The 20,644-nt window shown below is 38.4% G+C and overlaps 2 protein-coding genes across 4 annotated transcripts in view; one reads left to right on the top strand and one right to left on the bottom strand.

Annotated features, from left to right (window-relative positions):
* Positions 1-9,404, bottom strand: part of ptprea (protein tyrosine phosphatase receptor type Ea) — a 104,084-nt gene extending 94,680 nt beyond the window's left edge. For 2 of the 3 annotated variants that reach the window (XM_048169758.1, XM_048169755.1), the window contains exon 1: positions 9,220-9,404. The gene's annotated coding sequence lies outside the window, so the exon portion shown is untranslated. Of the gene's footprint in view, positions 1-8,704; positions 8,811-9,219 lie in introns of all 3 variants that reach the window. The other variant, XM_048169756.1, reaches the window with a different exon arrangement.
* Positions 9,405-11,190: 1,786 nt separating this feature from the next.
* On the top strand, positions 11,191-18,485 carry LOC125254941 (clarin-3). The gene is made up of 3 exons (XM_048169759.1): positions 11,191-11,901; positions 16,945-17,130; positions 17,348-18,485. Exons 1-3 carry the CDS (start codon positions 11,667-11,669, stop codon positions 17,617-17,619), a joined length of 693 nt encoding a protein of 230 aa, XP_048025716.1. The 5' UTR covers positions 11,191-11,666; the 3' UTR covers positions 17,620-18,485.
* Positions 18,486-20,644: the final 2,159 nt, after the last annotated feature.

The raw sequence follows: 20,644 nt of genomic DNA, 5'->3' as shown, positions 1-20,644 counted from the left end.
CCTTGACGTACATGACTAATCTGCAAAAAGACAAAGAAAGCTCTAATTTAAGTTGCCGCTTTCTTGCTGGGAAAAGCAGGACCGTGACCGGCTCTAACATTCAGACTCAGCACATGCCGTGTTAGTGCACAGCTAGATGTTAAAGTGCAATGAAATCGCATCAAAGTATGGCACAGAAACATTCCACATGTGAATGATTTATATTAAGACATCAAATCTTTATGTTTAGCACCGCTGAACTGACTCTTTATGGCTTGGAGGCACAGAGGGAGGGTGATTTGTCTTACAGTATCAGCATACGAGCGGATTAATCCAGAATTTACTGACAGCAGCAAATCAAAGGCACTGCCTGCAAATGGATCACCTTCAAAGAAATCTTTTCTGGTGGATTTAAAAGAGATGCAAAGGTAAAAGTGAAGATATATATATATATTCAAAGTCTGTTGATGGACAGAGTTTTTCCAGGATTCTTTGATGAATAGAAAGTTTAAAAGGACAGCATTCATTTGAAATGGAAATCTTTTATAAAATTATACATGTCTTTATTGTCACTTTTGATCAATTTAATGCATCATTGATGAATAAAAGTATTAATTTCTTTAAAAAAAAAAAGTTTTTACCACAAACTTTGAATGGTATCAGGGTTTCCACAAAAAATTTAAGCAGCAAAACTGTTTTCAACACTGGTAATAACAAGAAATGTTTCTTGAGCACCAAATCAGCATATTAGAGTGATTTCTGAAGGATCATGTGACACCGAAGACTGGAGTAATGATGCTGAAATTCACCTTTGACCACAGGAATGAATGATATTTTACAATGTATTCCAATAGAAAAAAGTATTAATAATAATTGTTATAATATTTCACAGTTTTACTGTTTTTACTGTATTTTTGTAAAAACAGCCTTGGTGAACATAAAGAGACTTCTTTCAAAAACAGTAATACATCTGAATTATTCCAAAATGTTGCCTGGTAGTGTAAGTCAAGACTACTTATAGTCTTTTATGGTTCTTTTTTGCCTTTATTTATTTATTTATTTTGAGTTTGACAGCCCCTGGTCAGTGTCCGCAGAATGGGAAAAGAGCAATTTTGACATAATATTTCAAAACGTCTATTTTGTACCAAAGTCGTACAGGTTTGGAACGACATGCAAGTAAATTTTGACTATTCATTTACTGGTGAATTATAGACATTTTTCACAGCAGTGCCAGCTTTGATTTTTATCGTGAAAGAAAGCGAGGCTGTGAGGGATAGATATACATCTCTTCAGTGGGTTGTACTGTTATTTAATGTGTTTTGGGATTGTTCAGCTGACGAATCGCTGCAAAAATAGCTTTCCAAGAAATTTCAGTAGACAAAATCTCCTATCCTTCACAGAATTGCTTTCATACCTGTCTAAATTGATTGCAGTGTCACCAGATTGTGTTATTGCATTGGAATCTCATGCATGTTCATACACAGACGGTCTGTGTGTGAGCATACGGGCGGGTGTGAACTGTGGGGGTGAGCACCAAAACAACAGTCTCTCTGGGAGGGGCGTGTAACATTTGCTTTCATTTCTCAGGATATAAAAACATTACCAGAGAGAAGATGTCATCGCGCACTCCACCCTGTATGCACACACAGACGGTCACACGTCCAAATATTTCTCTCGGAGGAACTGGGGCAAATATGCACTGCCAGACACACACACATAAATGAAGCAGAAGCTTCTTCAAAGCTGTGAGATCATCCTACGATCACATTTCAAAGGTGAACTAGCCTGCAGCTCTGTCTCTCTCTTTGGCTTCAGAGAGAGGTCATCATAGCTGTGTTGATCCTCACAGTGAGACTCTGTCTGCTCACAAACAGACGTTACATGTCTCAGGCCTGAGATACTGTTTCCTGCTCGGATTCATTAAGATATCAAATCTGATGCTATGTATATTCCACGTGATGGTAGAAATGTGTCAACCAGATTTAGCTATATAATTTCAACAAAAGTTTGTTTGGGTCAGTAATTGGCTTCGTCTGAAAGCTTAGGCAGCTGACTTGTTGCCTTGATGCCCTATCAGGCAATGACTTTGTAGACAGAGTTTATGCTTAAAGGGTTAGTTTTCCATTAAAAAAATGTAAATTCTGTCATCATTTATTCACTCTCGTGTCGTTCCAAACCCATAAGACTTTCATTCATCTTCAGAACACAAATGAAGATGTTTTTAATAAAATCTGAGATATTTCTGTCCCTCCATTGACTGTATAACTACCACTTTGACGATTCAAAAAGTTCATAAAGAGATTGTAAAACTAATCCATATGAATTGAGCAGTTTAGTATGAATTTTCGTAAGAGATTAGATCGCTTTATATGATGAACAGATTGAATTTAGGCTTTTATTCACATATAAACATAATTGCACGCATAAGTTGTGGTAAACAGAAGCTCAAGCATGTATGCTTGATGTGCGAGAACCAATGAGGTTCATTCTCATGTGTTACTTGACACATTTGAGCTTTCACAAGAACCTATGAGGTTTGTTCTCGAGCATCAAGCAGGTATGGTTGAACATCTGTTTATGTTCACTGACCAAGTGAATAAAAGCCTAAATTCAATGTGTCATATAAAGTGATCGAGTCTCTTCAGAAATTTTGGAATAAACTGCTCAATTCATATGGGTTAGTTTTACAATCTCTTAATGAACTTTTAGAAGCATCAAAGTGTCAGTAGCTGTCAATGGAGGGTCAGAAATCTCTCAGATTTCATCAAAAAGACCTTCATTTGTATTTCGAAGATGAACGAAAGTCTTATGAATGTGGAACAACATGAGGGTGAGTTAATGATAACAGAATTTTTGGGTGAACTAACCCTTTAACTGTTAAAAGCCCTACAATCAACTCAAGCCAGATTGAAACAAAGTAATTGAGTAGTAAAAGGGTGAAGATATGTGCTGGGAAATGCATATTGCCCCTCATATTTCTGGGCAGCTGGTAATGATATGACATCATTGGCTCTTCCCCTGACAGCTCAAATTCAATCCAGATCTGCTTCCTGTCCATTCATCCCTCCACCAGAAACAACCCAAGAGAATTGCAAACGTCTCTTCCTGTTAACTCTTAAACCATGCTGATTTTGAAAGCCATGAGAGATAACTTAGATCTCTATAATATCTCAGTTGCTTCTCCTAGACGGTAATGAGAGTGCATGGAGAGTAAATGGAGCAAATTTAAGAGTACATTTTTTGCTTTAGAAAAAGACGCCAACAATGATTCTGTTTACATGTGCACCGCTAATGCGATTTTTTACAATACTTAGAGTAAAGACTATCGCAGTAAGATGACATGAGCACTTCACTCCTGTTTACATGCAATTTTCACATTATGATTATTCAATAAGAATAGTGGTCATTTTTACGGCCACTTTTCACATGTGCCAATGCATAGCACAAATGATGGTGTTACTGGCCACTGTTTTAATCCACTTACGTGTGTACATGCATACATATTATGCATACATGAGCTAGCTTAATCGCAATATTGCCAAAATCCCATTATAATCACATTATGAGGATGCATGTAAACACACTCATTCTCACCCATCTCTTACAGAGGATCAGAAGATATCAAGGATCAAACTCCAGTTGACCAAATATCAGAGAGCAATCAGTCTGCAATGACACCATTTTCAACTAAAAACAGATAACTTTTTATGCATTTTGGACGTTCATTTATATGACAACAGCATTTGGGGACCTGAAAACACAAACTTTTGAAAACTGGTTTTAAATTGCAAGTTTTTTGAAAACGATACTGTTATCGTCTCCGTTTAAACGACAAAAACGCACATTTGTGAAAACAGTGACTTCATACATATGCGTATTACATGTTCAGTCTATAGGCGCGTAGTGTTTCTTTACAAAGTGACATTGCCAACTACTGGCCTAGCAGCATAATACAGCGTTTTTAATCATTTTCGTCGATCTGTGTGAATGAGGATTGTTTTGACAATGTTGTCATCTGTACACAAAAAACACAAAGGAAAAACTTTTCAGCTTTTAGTACATCATTGTCGTGTAAACGTACCCTCAACGAACTCAAACGTTTGTCATCAAATTCTTCAAAGAACAAATGATCTGACCTGCTACCCACAATAATTTTATATCTCTATCTTAAAGGTGCCATAGAATGCTTTTTCACAAGATGTAATATAAGTCTGAGGTGTCCCCTGAATGTGTCTGTGAAGTTTCAGCTCAAAATACCCCATAGATTTTTTTTAATTCCGTTTTTTAACTGCCTATTTTGGGGCATCATTAAATATGCGCCGATTCAGCGTGCTTCCCCTTTAAATTCTCGCACTCCCCGCCCCCAAGCTCGCGACTGCCTTAAACATTGCATAAACAAAGTTCACACAGTTAATATAACCCTCAAAATTGATCTTTACAAAGTGTTCGTCATGCAGCAATTTATTTGGATGTTTACATTGATTCTGAATGAGTTTGATGGTGCTCCGTGGCTAAAGCTAACATTACACACTGTTGGAGAGATTTATAAAGAATGAAGATGTGTTTATGAATTATACAGACTGCAAGTGTTTAAAAATGAAAATAGCGACGGCTCTTGTCTCCGTGAATACAGTAAGAAACGATGGTAACTTTAACCACATTTAACAGTACATTAGCAACATGCTACCGAAACATTTAGAAAGACAATTTACAAATATCTTTTTACAAATATTTTACAAATACCTGCGTAAAGTCTGTTGATTCAGCTGTGCAGCTCCAGACGTTAAATCTGCCTGGTCTAATGCCTTGAACATGAGCTGGCATATGCAAATATTGAGATTTATTGAGATTTAATTGTTTATTAATTTAATTATTAATTTAATAATTGAGATTTGCCTGTTTTTCGGAGGTCTTTTAAACAAATGAGATTTACATAAGAAGGAGGAAACAATGGAGTTTGAGACTCACTGTATGTCATTTCCATGTACTGAACTTTTGTTATTCAACTATGCCAAGGTAAATTCAATTTTCAATTCTATGGCACCTTTAATTTGTCTAAAATTGTCTTATTACATATGATTTAAATGAAAACAACTTCTCATAAGTAATTAAAGGAGAAACAGTTGAGACAAAGCTGAAACCTGAATGAATAACTGAATAACTAAACTGAAAGTCCATGAATGAACCATAAACTAAGTCAGCTGAGAAAGCAATGAAAAAGCAACCTCTAAGCAATAAACCTGTCCTCTGGGACATCCCACATGCGTTCACAGCCAAACACCGGTTCTTCTCAAAGACTTCAGACAAACAGGTTGCAGCATCATAACAGTACAAAAACAAACCAGTTCACATAGATTTACACAGTCACCCACTTACCACTTAAATCACTGCCGATTCCACGCCTCAAATATTCCAAGAATCCGAGTTTGTCCTCAGGTTCATAGGACGTGTGCGTCTTATCCGCTTGCGAGTCAGGACAGGCTCACAGCGCAGGCCTCGTGTGAGGGACGCGTGGAGAAATCACAAGCGAGCAGCAGGTAGAGCCGTGAGGTCGTGTTTGCACAGCTGAGTAACAGGAATCTCGTAGGCAAGCACGTGTTGAACGCAATCCAGGGGCTGTTCAGCAGATGCTGCCACACCCTGTCAAACACACAGTCCTCACCCTCCTCCAGAAACCCATTACAAATCTAACCACTTCCTCAAGCTCTTTCTAGTGTCACAGGACTGGATGGGCACCAGATGTTGATTGAGTGTCTTCGTGCTTCATCCTTCACTGTGAATTCACAGTAAAGTACTTGCTAGCTGTCATATTACTATTATTTATATAATGTTCATAGCAGTTTGGATCATATTACAGTTTTTGATTCATTAAAATTTTTCAAATGTAACTTTGCTTTCCATTTATTACTGAAAGAACACCTTAAGTACTTCGATACCACAATGGTGCAGCTACTACTGACCTAACTAATAAAGTTCAAACATTGTGAATGCAAGCTGCATTCACACGGGGCGTCGACATCAACACTTGACGGAGGACGTGTTGGAACACTGGCGGCTTCACTTTTCTACAATGAAAACTAGGCTGTGCGAAATGATGAAACTTAGCAATTAATCTGTGAAACACAACCGTGGAGCCTGATCCATACGGATCACAGATCAACTACGATCCGTTTAACCCCTGGTTCATAGTTAAAGTTAGGGATTTAAGCAAACCCTTGATGCTAAGGAATAAACTTTGACAAGATTCCTGCACCATTTGAGCTACAGAAATTAATTATACCTCAAATTATTTATTTTTACATAGACTTTCATAGAAGAAGGGCTATATCTAGAGACCAAAATATCATATATAGATTTGGGGGTGGGCTTTTTGACTCTAGCAACCACTTAAAGTACCCTAACAACCATCATGAACACCACCGTAACCACTCAGAAAACTAAAAATACAAAAATAAAAGCTTCTTTAAAATCTTGGTCAAATTGTCTAATTTGTTCCAGACCTATATAATATAAAATGTATGTATCATTTATTTGCTAAAACAAAATATCTTCATGCAGAGAGAGTAAAAGTTATCATTGGTCTAGGTCAATCATTGAAATTAAGATATCCACTTTATTATTGATATAGCACAATAAAATCTGCTATCAAAAACCATTTTAAATCCATTTAAACATTTTTTTCCAAGCAAAGGCTTCTGGGTTTTCTATTTGCCCATTGTGGAATCCCAATTTATTTTTAAAGATAAAATGATTTAGTCTTGAAGACTTAACAGTAAAACTTTGAATACAGTGTTTTACTGTAAAAAAGAAAAAATTGCTAGTAAAATCCTGTCAATATTTTAAGTGCTTTAAGGAACTACAGAGAGCAAAAAGGACATTTGCATCATTTTACATAAATAAAGTCAAATGACAGGAGTAGAAATGAGCGAGCGACAGATGAAGAAAGAGAGAGTACTGAGCTCTGGGTTTTCCTCACAGGAAGTTGCCTGTCTGCCTTTCTTAACTTTCCTGCGTTTGAACATACGAGAATAGCCGAGAGTTCCAGTAAATGAATGCATGCCCAAACAATGTGCTGGATCTTCCGTCTGCTCTGTCCTGTGCGTCAGGACACAAACACAGAGCCAACAAAGTCAAGACGCATTTTATATCGGAGATGCTCTCATTAATGTAAGTAAATGCTTTGTAGACTAACAATTTTAAAGACACAGCTGATCAGTGCATTTTATTGCCATAATTCCTGCTGGAGAGCGTGATCCCTATTTACTTAATTTATACAGCTTAATTCTCTCAATTACACAAGCAAACAAACTTCAGTCCTGCTAATGAGCCTTTATTCCTGTTCTTCCTGAACGTTTTGCTCTGCACACTTCACACAATGCACCAGGCCTTTCTTCTGACCCTGACAGATCTAACGAGCACCCAACAAATAATCGGTATCGCCCACTAAACTGCAACGGCTTTGGACCAATTAGCTCCCACTGTTACCCACAAGCAAAAAACAAAAACTGCTTCAAAGAGAATGTTAAACGCATAACACAGCAGGGCACTATAATAAACACTGATGCTCTGTATCCCTATACACAGAGGAAATGTTTTAACCTACATTATTAAATGAAACATTTGCAAGCAAAAATAGATTCTGGGATTTCTCTTACAGAAATAAGGAAACCATACAATGCATCTTTTTATATTCTAAATTAAAAAGAAGTAAAACTGCGAACATCAAACAAAAATAACAAAAATTGAGTGTTGTTACCATGCCATCATTTAAAATTAAAAGATTAACATGACGGCACATGCTAGTCGATGAGTTGAATCAACTCCACAGCAACTACATAAATTTATCCACTAACCATTCAGAAACGTCTAAAAGTTGTAACTTCTTCCTGAGTCTCTCCATCAGTGTCGACTCCGGTTTGAACAATGTAAGGCTGAACACAGTTACTGACAATCCTCATTTTTGCTGCGTGAGATTCTCCGGCTTTGTTGTTGTTGAATAACTGAAGCGTGAGCTGTTAAAGCTCCGCCCTCTTCTGGAAAGCGGCCGCATTTAAAGGGACACACACAAAAACGGTGTGTTTTTGCTCACACGCAAATTTGACAAGCTATAATAAATGATCTGTGGTGTATTTTGAGCTGAAACTTCACAGACACATTCTGGAGACACCAGAGACTTATATTACATCTTGTAAAAGTGGCATAATAGGTCCTCTTTAAATAAGAATCCGAATATAATTCTTGAGAAGATGATTCTTTTCAAAGAAAAACACTGTTCTAACTAACTCTTCAGTACAGACTCTCTCGATATGAGTTTATCATCAGCGATCATTGCTTCCATGAGGGAAAATATTCCAAACTGCATCAATAACATGCTATTTTACTCATGCATGTGACTAGGTTTGACTTGTAAATTATACTGATCTGATATTCTGTTTTCTAATATATTAGCCATACTTTGCATCACAATATGCCAAGAACACAATATAAGATTGCTTTCATTTATGACTAACATGGTTGCAGTTACCAGACTGACTATTAATTAAAGTGATTCATTAAAAGAGCAGACATGTCTGTCCCTAAACCACACTCATAATGTAAATGAGTCAGTGAATGCTTATCTTACTGAAAACAAGAACTACGTGTGCATCTCAACAACAACAAGAGTCATGATGTAAAACATATTGAGACTCACTTCTTCAAAAATACTTCAGAATCTGTGTCTAACCTTGTTTCTAATTCTGTCTCTGGTTGTGCCGCTACTGTAAAAGACACCTACGCTCCTGAGGACAGCATGCATGGCATTCCTCTCCTCCGCTGCTCACTTTGCAGATCTGCAGGGATGGAAGTGAACAGTGAGTCCCAAAAAGCCTTTCCCAAAACTCCCGTCTCACTCCTTGCCTAAAGCTCGTTCCACTAACCCACATTATGAAGAAACCTACAGATCACCCGGGTTACCAACACAGCCAATGCGCTCCATCACAACCTGAGATCCTCTGTTTATCATGAGCAGTATGGACCAGACATGTAAATGCATGTATAAAGATGAACAGAACACGTTACAGAAAACAAACCAATCTCAAGTGCTGACTGCATGCGAGTATTTATGGGTGTATCAAACGCACGGGAGCGCACAGCTCCTTTACGCGCTCCAGCGTAATGAAAAAACAACATTCCTACACACGTGCCACATTTAATACTGCAGTTAAAAGCGTTTAGACTTAGATTATTTAGATCTCTTACCGTAAAGTCCAACACGAACGCAGTTTTTTCAAGCGCACGGATGATTATGATCCGGTAGTCGGGAGCGCAGAACGCGCCGGGCGACTGGGTGAAAGCTGACCGCTGCTGCTGGAGGAAACAGGAGGATTTGTGTTGATCTGCAGATTTACTCCTCTGTCAGGGGTTCACCCGCTTCTCCGGAGTTCTCCGTGTGATCAGAGCCGCCTAGCGACCATTTCTGAAATATAACGAACAAGCGTGAGTCCAAGGCGCAGTGTGGAAATCAAATGCTGGCAAGTTGCTGGTGTTGCCTGTGGCAGATATGGGTTCCGTCCTCTAGGGGGCGCGCAGTGGCTCAAAATGCTGAATTCTTTCATTAAACTCCATTAAAATAGCAGGAATGTTTTTGTTTTGTTTTTCTCTTATATATTTAAACATTAAAAGTGTAATATAGCTCTGGTTCTGGATCTGTCGATCATAGCTCTGTCTCTAACTTTTGGTTAGAGTCTCGTTCAGTAAAACGCTTTGCGTGTGAGAAAACAAATTATTATTTATATATTATCTAATTATTATTTTAGTTACGCCTTAAACTCTGTTTCTGGTTTTAGTTATGTCACTAATTTTGTGGTTTTGGTTCTGTTATTTCAGTTGTGTTTCTGTTATTTCGAAAGATCTGTATTTATGGGTAACTCATCCAGTAATCACAAACGACTGTGATTGGTCCGTCCTGCTCCGCGCAAAGAAAAAGAACCGGTTCCACGTGACCAACAGAGCTCTGGCATTTCTTCATCAGAGGTTTGGACAATAATTTATACTTGAATAATTACCCTGGAAAAACTGTATTATTTAACCGAAATTACACAGTGAATAGCAGAAATACTAGAATTATTATTTAAATCCATAAGCCCCGCCCGATGTTTGCACCCATTAGTTCATGACGCGCGCCATTCTACACTATTATTTTGTTTCTATTAGTTTTACAGCATCTGTTCAGCACTGTAGTTATAAAGAGCATGTTTTAAGTGCAATAAATGCAATTAAATCATCATTATCAGCAACAACCAAAAAAAAACTGAACAAAGGACAATAAAATTCTAAAATACATATATATGTAAAATAATTAGGTAGAATAATGAATTAAACATAATTAAAATGATTAAAGCTATAAATAATTGTAATGGTAAATCTAAGCTAATTTATGAATAAGTTTTAATCAATTGTGTTTTCTCAGATTGATTTAAAAAAAAAAAATAAAAAAAAAAAACAGGCGCCATCTGCTGGTTAAAAGTATAATTAAAGGGATAGTTCACCCAAAAATGAAAAATGAAAAAAATACTATGGAAGTCAGCTGTTTGGTTACCAACATTCTTTAAAATGTATTATTTTGTGTTCAACAGAATAAAGAAACTTATACAGGTTTGGAACAACATGAATGTAAGTGAATTTTCATTTTTGGGTGAACTATGCCTTTAATTATTTTTTTCCCCTATAATTTTACTTACCTGTATTCCAAACATTTTCGCTGGCTTGTGCATGCGTGCGTGTGTGTGTTTTATACGTGGGTGTGTTGTAATATCCATGGTGATATGGTATCACAGGAGAACGGACTTTGTACATCTTTTAAAGCATAACAGTAAATCTAAATATAGAATTCAGGAAATACAGAACATGAATATAATCGAAACATGTTTCTTACCTGATGAGGATTTTAATGTGTAATGTGTATGTAATCAATTTAGATAGTATTACAATGTTTAAACAGGCCTATCTAATTATATAAATGCAACAAACTTTTCTTTTAATTTAATATCATTTCTTTCTTTTCATTTACTTTTTTATTTTCATCACTACAAAACAAACAGCCAAAGTTTTAAACAATGTATATTTAAATATATATGAATATTACTGCTTCATTATTAACTATTACTGTAAGGACCATAAACATTACATCCAAGGCCATCCCATTCACGCACCCTGTGATAAAATTATAAGGGTCCTAAATGACGGCCATGGTTACACCTCAGCAATAAAGCAGGACTTCTGTACTGCCAGAGGATAGTTTCTTGATCTCTTCTTTCTGATCAAACCCACGTCACTGTCTTTATGATGTTGTGCACTCCAATATAAATGCCATGACAACACAAGCAGTGGTTCGTGACTGTACAGACGATTACTTTATGACTTTATTGCCCTCCTGGTGATGAGTTTCATTATGAGCTTATCTGTGATCAGCTTTCCCCACCTCAGTCCCAAACTTTGCCATTACAAGGAAACACCTGGTACTGATTTCAGATCAGTGACAAAGTGCAACCTATACAGCACCATTTATTACCCACCAACACTTCACCTCATCCCAAGTTCTCCCATTTTCCAGCCACGAAGAGCCAGGAAACAAAAGGTCTGCTTGACAAGCTGAACAATTTCTCAGCCAAGGACTTAGAAAAAAAGACCACAGTTACACAGAAACAATGCCGTCCACGGAGAAACTACTGCATTTCTTGTCAAGTTCTTTTTTATGTGTAGGTGGAGTGATTTTATTGGGTTATGGGATGTCGACAGACTGGGCCGAAGCCGAAATGGAGTGCGCACCGATGGACAGTAACGAATTCAATGGATCCTCCAGTCTCAAAATTGGCCTTTTCAACGGCACAGAGTCCAAAATCTCCTGCCCCAGGATTTCCAAATATAATGAAAAAGTGCCTGGTAAGCTTCAAATAAGGCTTCAGTTGAATGTCTGCATGCTAGATTGTGCTATTTTACATTTTCTAGTGTAAATCTGTCATATAAGATAAAAATAATAGACAAATTAAGCTCATGTAAATGATTTAAGATAGACAGACAGACATTCCAAATTATGAACTAAGACGACCTTTGGAATTTTCAGGAATTTGAACCGCCATTCGATATAAATCACATGACAATTTTATACTTTGTTATGTCATTTTATTTAAAGGGTTAGTTCACCCAAAAATGAAAATTCTGTTATCAGTTACTCACCCTCATGTCGTTCCAAACCCGTAAGACTTTTGATCATCTTCGGAACACAAATTAAGAAATTTTTTTATGAGATCTGAGCAGTTTCTTCATTGACAGTCTACACAACTACCACTTTGATGCTTCAAAAAGTTCATAAAGAGATAGTGAATCTAATCCATATGAATTGAGCGGTTTAGTCCACATTTTCTGAAGAGACTCAATCGCTTTACATGATGAACATTAAATTTAGGCTTTTATTCACATATAAAGATTGATCAACTCACACATCAGTTTTGGTAAACAGAAGCTCAAACATGCTTGCTTGACGTCCAAGAACCGATGAGGTTCATTCTCGTGTGTTTCACAGCATGTTTGAGCTTCCGCAAGAACCGATGAGGTTTGTTCTCGTGTGTTACGCAACACGTTTGAGTTTCCACAAGAACCGATGAGGTTCATTCTTGTTACGCAACACGTTTGAGCTTCCGCAAAAACCAATGAGGTTCATTCTCGTGTTACGCAGCAGGTTTGAGTTTCTGCAAGAACCGATGAGGTTCATTCTCATGTTTTTCACAGCATGTTTGAGCTCCTACAAGAACCGATGAGGTTCATTCTCGTGTTTCACAGCTCGTTTGAGTTTCCGCAAGAACCAATGAGGTTCATCTTCATGTCACGCAACACGTTTGAGCTCCCGCAAGAACCAATGAGGTTCATCTTCATGTCACGCAACACGTTTGAGCTCCCGCAAGAACCGATGAGGTTCATTCTCGTGTTACGCAGCAGGTTTGAGTTTCTGCAAGAACCAATGAGGTTCATTCTCATGTTTTTCACAGCATGTTTGAGCTCCTGCAAGAACCGATGAGGTTCATTTTCGTGTTTCACAGCACGTTTGAGTTTCCGCAAGAACCAATGAGGTTCATCTTCATGTCACGCAACACGTTTGAGCTCCCGCAAGAACCGATGAGGTTCATTCTCATGTTTTTCACAGCATGTTTGAGCTCCTGCAAGAACCGATGAGGTTCATTTTCGTGTTTCACAGCACGTTTGAGCTTCCGCAAGAACCAATGAGGTTCATCTTCATGTCACGCAACACGTTTGAGCTCCCGCAAGAACCGATGAGGTTCATTCTCATGTTTTTCACAGCATGTTTGAGCTCCTGCAAGAACCGATGAGGTTCATTTTCGTGTTTCACAGCACGTTTGAGTTTCCGCAAGAACCAATGAGGTTCATCTTCATGTCACGCAACACGTTTGAGCTCCCGCAAGAACCGATGAGGTTCATTCTCGTGTTACACAGCAGGTTTGAGCTTCCGCAAGAACCAATGAGGTTCATGCTCGAGTGTTACGCAGCAGGTTTGAGCTTCCGAAAGAACCAATGAGGTTCATTCTCACATGTTATGCAGCATGTTTGAGCTTCTGCAAGAACCAATGAGGTTCATTCTCACGTGTTACGCAGCATGTTTGAGCTTCTGCAAGAACCAATGAGGTTCATTCTCACGTGTTACGCAGCATGTTTGAGCTTCCGAAAGAACCAATGAGGTTCATTCTCACGTGTTACGCAGCAGGTTTGAGCTTCCGCAAGAACTAATGAGGTTCATTCTCACGTGTTATGCAGCATGTTTGAGCTCCCGCAAGAACCGATGAGGTTCATTCTCGTGTTACACAGCACGATTGAGCTTCCGCAAGAACCAATGAGGTTCATGCTCGAGTGTTACGCAGCAGGTTTGAGCTTCCGCAAGAACCAATGAGGTTCATTCTCACGTGTTATGCAGCATGTTTGAGCTTCTGCAAGAACCAATGAGGTTCATTCTCACGTGTTACGCAGCATGTTTGAGCTTCCGAAAGAACCAATGAGGTTCATTCTCACGTGTTACGCAGCAGGTTTGAGCTTCCGCAAGAACTAATGAGGTTCATTCTCACGTGTTATGCAGCACGTTTGAGCTTCTGCAAGAATCGATGAGGTTCATTCTCGTGTTATGCAGCAGGTTTGAGTTTCTGCAAGAATCGATGAGGTTCATTCTCGTGTTACGCAGCAGGTTTGAGTTTCTGCAAGAACCAATGAGGTTCATTTTCGTGTTTCACAGCACGTTTGAGTTTCCGCAAGAACCAATGAGGTTCATCTTCATGTCACGCAACACGTTTGAGCTCCCGCAAGAACCGATGAGGTTCATTCTCGTGTTACACAGCACGATTGAGCTTCCGCAAGAACCAATGAGGTTCATGCTCGAGTGTTACGCAGCAGGTTTGAGCTTCCGCAAGAACCAATGAGGTTCATTCTCACGTGTTACGCAGCATGTTTGAGCTTCTGCAAGAACCAATGAGGTTCATTCTCACGTGTTACGCAGCATGTTTGAGCTTCCGAAAGAACCATTGAGGTTCATTCTCACGTGTTACGCAGCATGTTTGAGCTTCCGAAAGAACCAATGAGGTTCATTCTCACGTGTTACGCAGCAGGTTTGAGCTTCTGCAAGAACCAATGAGGTTCATTCTCACGTGTTACGCAGCATGTTTGAGCTTCTGAAAGAACCAATGAGGTTCATTCTCACGTGTTACGCAGCATGTTTGAGCTTCTGCAAGAACCAATGAGGTTCAATCTCACATGTTACGCAACACGTTTGAGCTTCCGCAAGAACCAATGAGGTTCATTCTCGTGTTACGCAGCAGGTTTGAGCTTCCGCAAGAACCAATGAGGTTCATTCTCACGTGTTACGCAACACGTTTGAGCTTCCGCAAGAACCAATGAGGTTCAGTCTCGTGTTACGCAGCAGGTTTGAGTTTCTGCAAGAATCGATGAGGTTCATTCTCGTGTTACGCAGCAGGTTTGAGTTTCTGCAAGAACCAATGAGGTTCATTCTCATGTTTTTCACAGCATGTTTGAGCTCCTGCAAGAACCGATGAGGTTCATTTTCGTGTTTCACAGCACGTTTGAGTTTCCGCAAGAACCAATGAGGTTCATCTTCATGTCACGCAACACGTTTGAGCTCCCGCAAGAACCGATGAGGTTCATTCTCGTGTTACACAGCACGATTGAGCTTCCGCAAGAACTAATGAGGTTCATTCTCACGTGTTATGCAGCAGGTTTGAGCTTCCGCAAGAACCAATGAGGTTCATTCTCACGTGTTACGCAGCATGTTTGAGCTTCCGCAAGAACCAATGAGGTTCATTCCCACGTGTTACGCAGCAGGTTTGAGCTTCCGCAAGAACCAATGAGGTTCATTCTCACGTGTTACGCAGCAGGTTTGAGCTTCCGCAAGAACCAATGAGGTTCATTCTCACGTGTTACGCAACACGTTTGAGCTTCCGCAAGAACCAATGAGGTTCATTCTCACGTGTTACGCAACACGTTTGAGCTTCCGCAAGAACCAATGAGGTTCATTCCCACGTGTTACGCAGCAGGTTTGAGCTTCCGCAAGAACCAATGAGGTTCATTCTCACGTGTTACGCAGCAGGTTTGAGCTTCCGCAAGAACCAATGAGGTTCATTCTCACGTGTTACGCAGCAGGTTTGAGCTTCCGCAAGAACCAATGAGGTTCATTCTCACGTGTTACGCAGCAGGTTTGAGTTTCCGCAAGAACCAATGAGGTTCATTCTCACGTGTTACGCAGCAGGTTTGAGCTTCCGCAAGAACCAATGAGGTTCATTCTCACGTGTTACGCAGCAGGTTTGAGCTTCCGCAAGAACCAATGAGGTTCATTCTTGTGTTACGCAGCAGGTTTGAGTTTCTGCAAGAACCGATGAGGTTCATTCTCGTGTTACGCAGCAGGTTTGAGTTTCTGCAAGAACCAATGAGGTTCATTCTTATGTTTTTCACAGCATGTTTGAGCTCCTGCAAGAACCGATGAGGTTCATTCTCGTGTTACACAGCACGATTGAGCTTCCGCAAGAACCAATGAGGTTCATGCTCGAGTGTTACGCAGCAGGTTTGAGCTTCCGAAAGAACCAATGAGGTTCATCCTCACGTATTACGCAGCAGGTTTGAGCTTCCGCAAGAACTAATGAGGTTCATTTTCACGTGTTACGCAGCATGTTTGAGCTTCTGAAAGAACCAATGAGGTTCATTCTCACGTGTTACGCAGCAGGTTTGAGCTTCCGCAAGAACTAATGAGGTTCATTCTCACGTGTTACGCAGCAGGTTTGAGCTTCTGAAAGAACCAATGAGGTTCATTCTCACGTGTTACGCAGCATGTTTGAGCTTCTGCAAGAACCAATGAGGTTAATTCTCACGTGTTACGCAGCATGTTTGAGCTTCTGCAAGAACCAATGAGGTTCATTCTCACGTGTTACGCAGCATGTTTGAGCTTCTGCAAGAACCAATGAGGTTCATTCTCGTGTTTTATGCAGCACGATTGAGCTTCCGCAAGAACCAACGAGGTTCATTCTCGTGTGTTACGCAGCATGTTTGAGCTTCTGCAAGAACCAATGAGGTTCATTCTCAAGTGTTACGCAGCATGTTTACTGATCATTGTTTATGTGTGAATAAAAATCCATTCATATGGATTAGTTTTACAATGTCTTTAGAAACTTTTTGAAGCGTCAAACTGGTATAACTGCGTAAACTGCAATGGAGGGGCAGAAATCACTCAGATTTTATTAAAAAGATCTTTATTTGTGTTCCGAAGATGAAAGAAAGTCTTACGGGTTAGGAACAACATGAGAGTAATTGATAACAGAACTTTCAATTTTGTGTGAACTAACCCTTTAAAATCAATGTTTTGTGCATTCTTATTCTTCAATCTATGCCCATTATAATACAGTCTTTTTCTCTTTCTCTTAGTGTTTGATCGTCTGGCGAAATTATCAGGAGCTCCAATTATCCTGCACGCTCTGGTTGTTATCCTGTTGGGACTGGCTCTTTTCGGGTCTGCAGGCAGTATTCTGGTCGCACTCTATAACAGCTTCAGCAACCCATATCAGACTTACATGGGACCAATAGGGCTGTACACATGCAGTGGACTTAGCGGTGAGAAATCATACACACTCACACTTATGTCAAACCAAGAAATTTTAATCTCACACACTATTTTCCTTGCATTTGATTAGAAATAGTGCAGAATCTTAAATATTTACTCTTCAATTTACGTTATGACAATTTAAAAATGTTTAGAGGTCTAAAACTTTAGGTTTAAATAATAATAAATGTGGTTTCAAGACCTTTATGTGTCTTATCTCTTGTCTAGTATGTGTGGCCAGCTTGGCGCTGATTCTGTACGTGTCGAACGCCTACGCAGGCGAGATGTTCCAGACACTGGTGAAAGCCGATGCGACCCAAGTGAAGTTGCAAAATGTAAACATTAAGCTACATGTGGGGTTTTTCCTTCTGATACCGTACATCGTCCTCAACGTGGTCGCCATCCTCGTGGTCTATCTGTACGTCCACGCCGCATACACGCGCCGCAAAGAGCAGGAAAAACCAACGGAGGATGCACCGAAAGAGATCATGATGTACTAAAATCAAAACAAAATCTGTATAAAGATCCATTTACACCAAAGACGATTACTATAATGTTAACGATAAAGACATGACTATAACGATAACAAAACATTGACAGCCAATCTGAATCCACCTTCCTTTGAAGTGCTCAAGCATTTAATGCGGCACATGACATAACTGCAGCACATGCTTATAAAAAACAGAATGTTATCATATTATAGTTATCTTTATAGTTATTCTTTGTGTGAACGGGTCTTAACGGGAGATGATTTTCAGACCTGAGCTGAACTGAGCCCATTATTTTGGAACTGACACATTAACTGTGTAATGAATTGCAGAACTGAACTTATCTGAATTGTGTTTGCCATGACCACAAAATTGTATTAGTTATAGGCTATATATACACACTAAAGCCTAAAAGTGTTTGTACTCTTAAATCACACTAAAATTGTCATTGCATTAGATAACAGCATCTCATAGGCCTATGCTTTTTGTGCTTTTGCTTTGTGAAATGTTGTGCTTGTGCTGTTTCTTTAAAAAAATGAATGCCTTTTGTTTTCATATTTTATCTGATGCATGTTTTAAGTGACTTAAGTGTTCAAATATTTTTATAGGCCACTGCGTATATTTTATTGCACTTATGTTTAAGAAATTAATATCAAAAACGTTTTGAAATGTTATTTAGTTGTTTAGCTTTTCTACTAAGATTCTAAATTTACTTCTATCAGTTCCTTTAGCCAATTTAATACTCTTTTTTTTGCAAATTTTATGTGAAAATATTTAGTGCTTACTATTTATATGCTTACACATCAAATGCTGTTGGTTTTATTGGCTTTTTTAAATTATAAACTGTCAATATATTACAATTATGTTATATCACACATTCCTCAAATATTCTGTAAATATTATCATAATTTTTTATTACAATAATAAATCTTTCTAGAGTGATGAGCATCTTGTGTTCATTTTTAAGGCTAAAGCACAGGCTTGGTTTCACAGACAGGGCTTAAATTAAGCCAGGATTATGCCTTAGTTCAATATTAGGACATTTATGTAGGATTTATAAACATTACTGGTGTGGATCTTGAGACAAAACAATGGCACAGACATGTTTTAAGATATGTCAGTGCAAGTTACTTTTAAGTAAAACAGCTTAAACACACATTTTAGTCTGGGACTAGGCTGTGAAACTGGGCGATAATGTCTGTGTACTTTACTAATAAAGAGACCAGTAAGACCACAATAGAAAAAAAAAACACCATTGCTCACTCACAGATTCACTGACTTTTAAAGTCTATAGTATCGAAAAACTGATTCATAAAATCTAATGGTTCAGATTATGATTATATGCTTTTACAGGAATATCAGGCCATTGTGAGTCACAGTATGACGTAATTTCCCATAATCACTGGCTGCATAAACTGAACCTTTGGCTCTTGGACTTTGTTTTATTTGATAAGACATGCAGGGGTGTGAGCTGGGTTTCAGCCAGCAGGGGGCAGCAGGAGTTTGCCAAGTTGATCCCGGAACAACATTCCTTTCCGAAAATTTAGTCATAACCCTATCCCTAATAATAAACGTATCACTACCCATAACTCCTCTCTAAAATCAGAGGGAAATCAGCTCTCTGCTGCCACCCTGTAAGGTGGACATTCATGATTTTAGAAAAAGCACTTCATCTCAGACAAACAATTAAGCTATTGTACTCGAGTAGCTGTTATTTTACAAAAGAATGTTTTGCTAATGTTACCATTAAGTTATGAAAACATTATCTGTAATTTGGTATGATAGCACTACTTGTATTATATTTTCTCATATGAATGAAACGCATCTGCTGAATGAACGAATGTAAATATGTGTGTAGACATTAAAATCATTCTTCCATGTGCAGCTATTGACAGTCAGATATGTAAAGTGCATTTCAGGGAATTTTGACTAAATCTCTTCCTCCAAAACATTAGAAATTTGAGCTGACGCCACAGTCAAACTCAACCTCGCTCTGAACTCAACCTGATTCAACATGTATTCACCTGGCCCACGTTAAACCTTTTGACATAAACGGTCCGAACTAAAGCTATCGGCTGTCATTAACAACAGTATTTTTATGTTTTGTTATTTTTATAGGGCGATGTAATTGCTCAACAGAAGCATATTTAACATTGAAGTCATGAAGCTGACTTTTACTCATTTTTACTACAGTTTTTTTCAATTGCTAACATACTTTTGTCCATTCTGTAGTCACATTTTCAAAACTCTAAACACATTTAGCAGAACATCTGTCTGTTGTGGCCATACCATTAACACAATTCATGTCGTTTTCACACAAAATGCAGTCAATTAACACATTTCTTAAATGCTTCAATTTTCTTTTCATATAAGCTTACCTCATACCAAAATCATGGATCTTTCTCATCTTATTTGCAAATGCTTAAACACAGCAAGTCAGAAATGAAGACCCAATGTTCCAATCTTTAAATATAGGATAAAACATATACTTTTGCAACAACAGCAGCTCAAAAGTATTTGAAAAAATATATCAAACAAATACTGAAACAATTGATAAGCATTTTTAATTAGCAGATCACTGAAATGTTGAGAAATAGCAGATTCCAATCTCAGTTGGAGGAATAGTCAGGGGTTGAACTTCTTTCCATTACATGGACATACACAGTAAAATAGGACTCTTTGAATCGGATTTGTTCAGTGTGGATGAAGAACAACACAGAGGAGCAGAGAGAAAATAATATCTGGGTAAGGGAGAAGAATAGATGAAGGAGGAAAGGAGAAGTTGGATCAGGACAAGGGAGAAGAAGAGGTAGAGGAGAGGAGGAAGAATGTGTGCTGGACTGTGCATCTCTGTTTTTTTCACTTACATATGTAGAACCTATGAAAGCTTATTTCTGCCATGAATAGAAAATAAAAAAGGTAATTATGTCTTTTTATCTCACAATTCTGACTTTTTAAACTCAATTCCTATAGTTTACATATCACAATTCTGAGGGGAAAAAGTCAGAATTGTGAGATGTATATTCACAATTGCAAA

The sequence above is a fragment of the Megalobrama amblycephala genome, linkage group LG20 (genome assembly GCF_018812025.1).
Source record: "Megalobrama amblycephala isolate DHTTF-2021 linkage group LG20, ASM1881202v1, whole genome shotgun sequence".
NCBI lineage: Eukaryota > Metazoa > Chordata > Actinopteri > Cypriniformes > Xenocyprididae > Megalobrama > Megalobrama amblycephala.
This window is presented reverse-complemented; position numbering and strand designations above follow the sequence as displayed.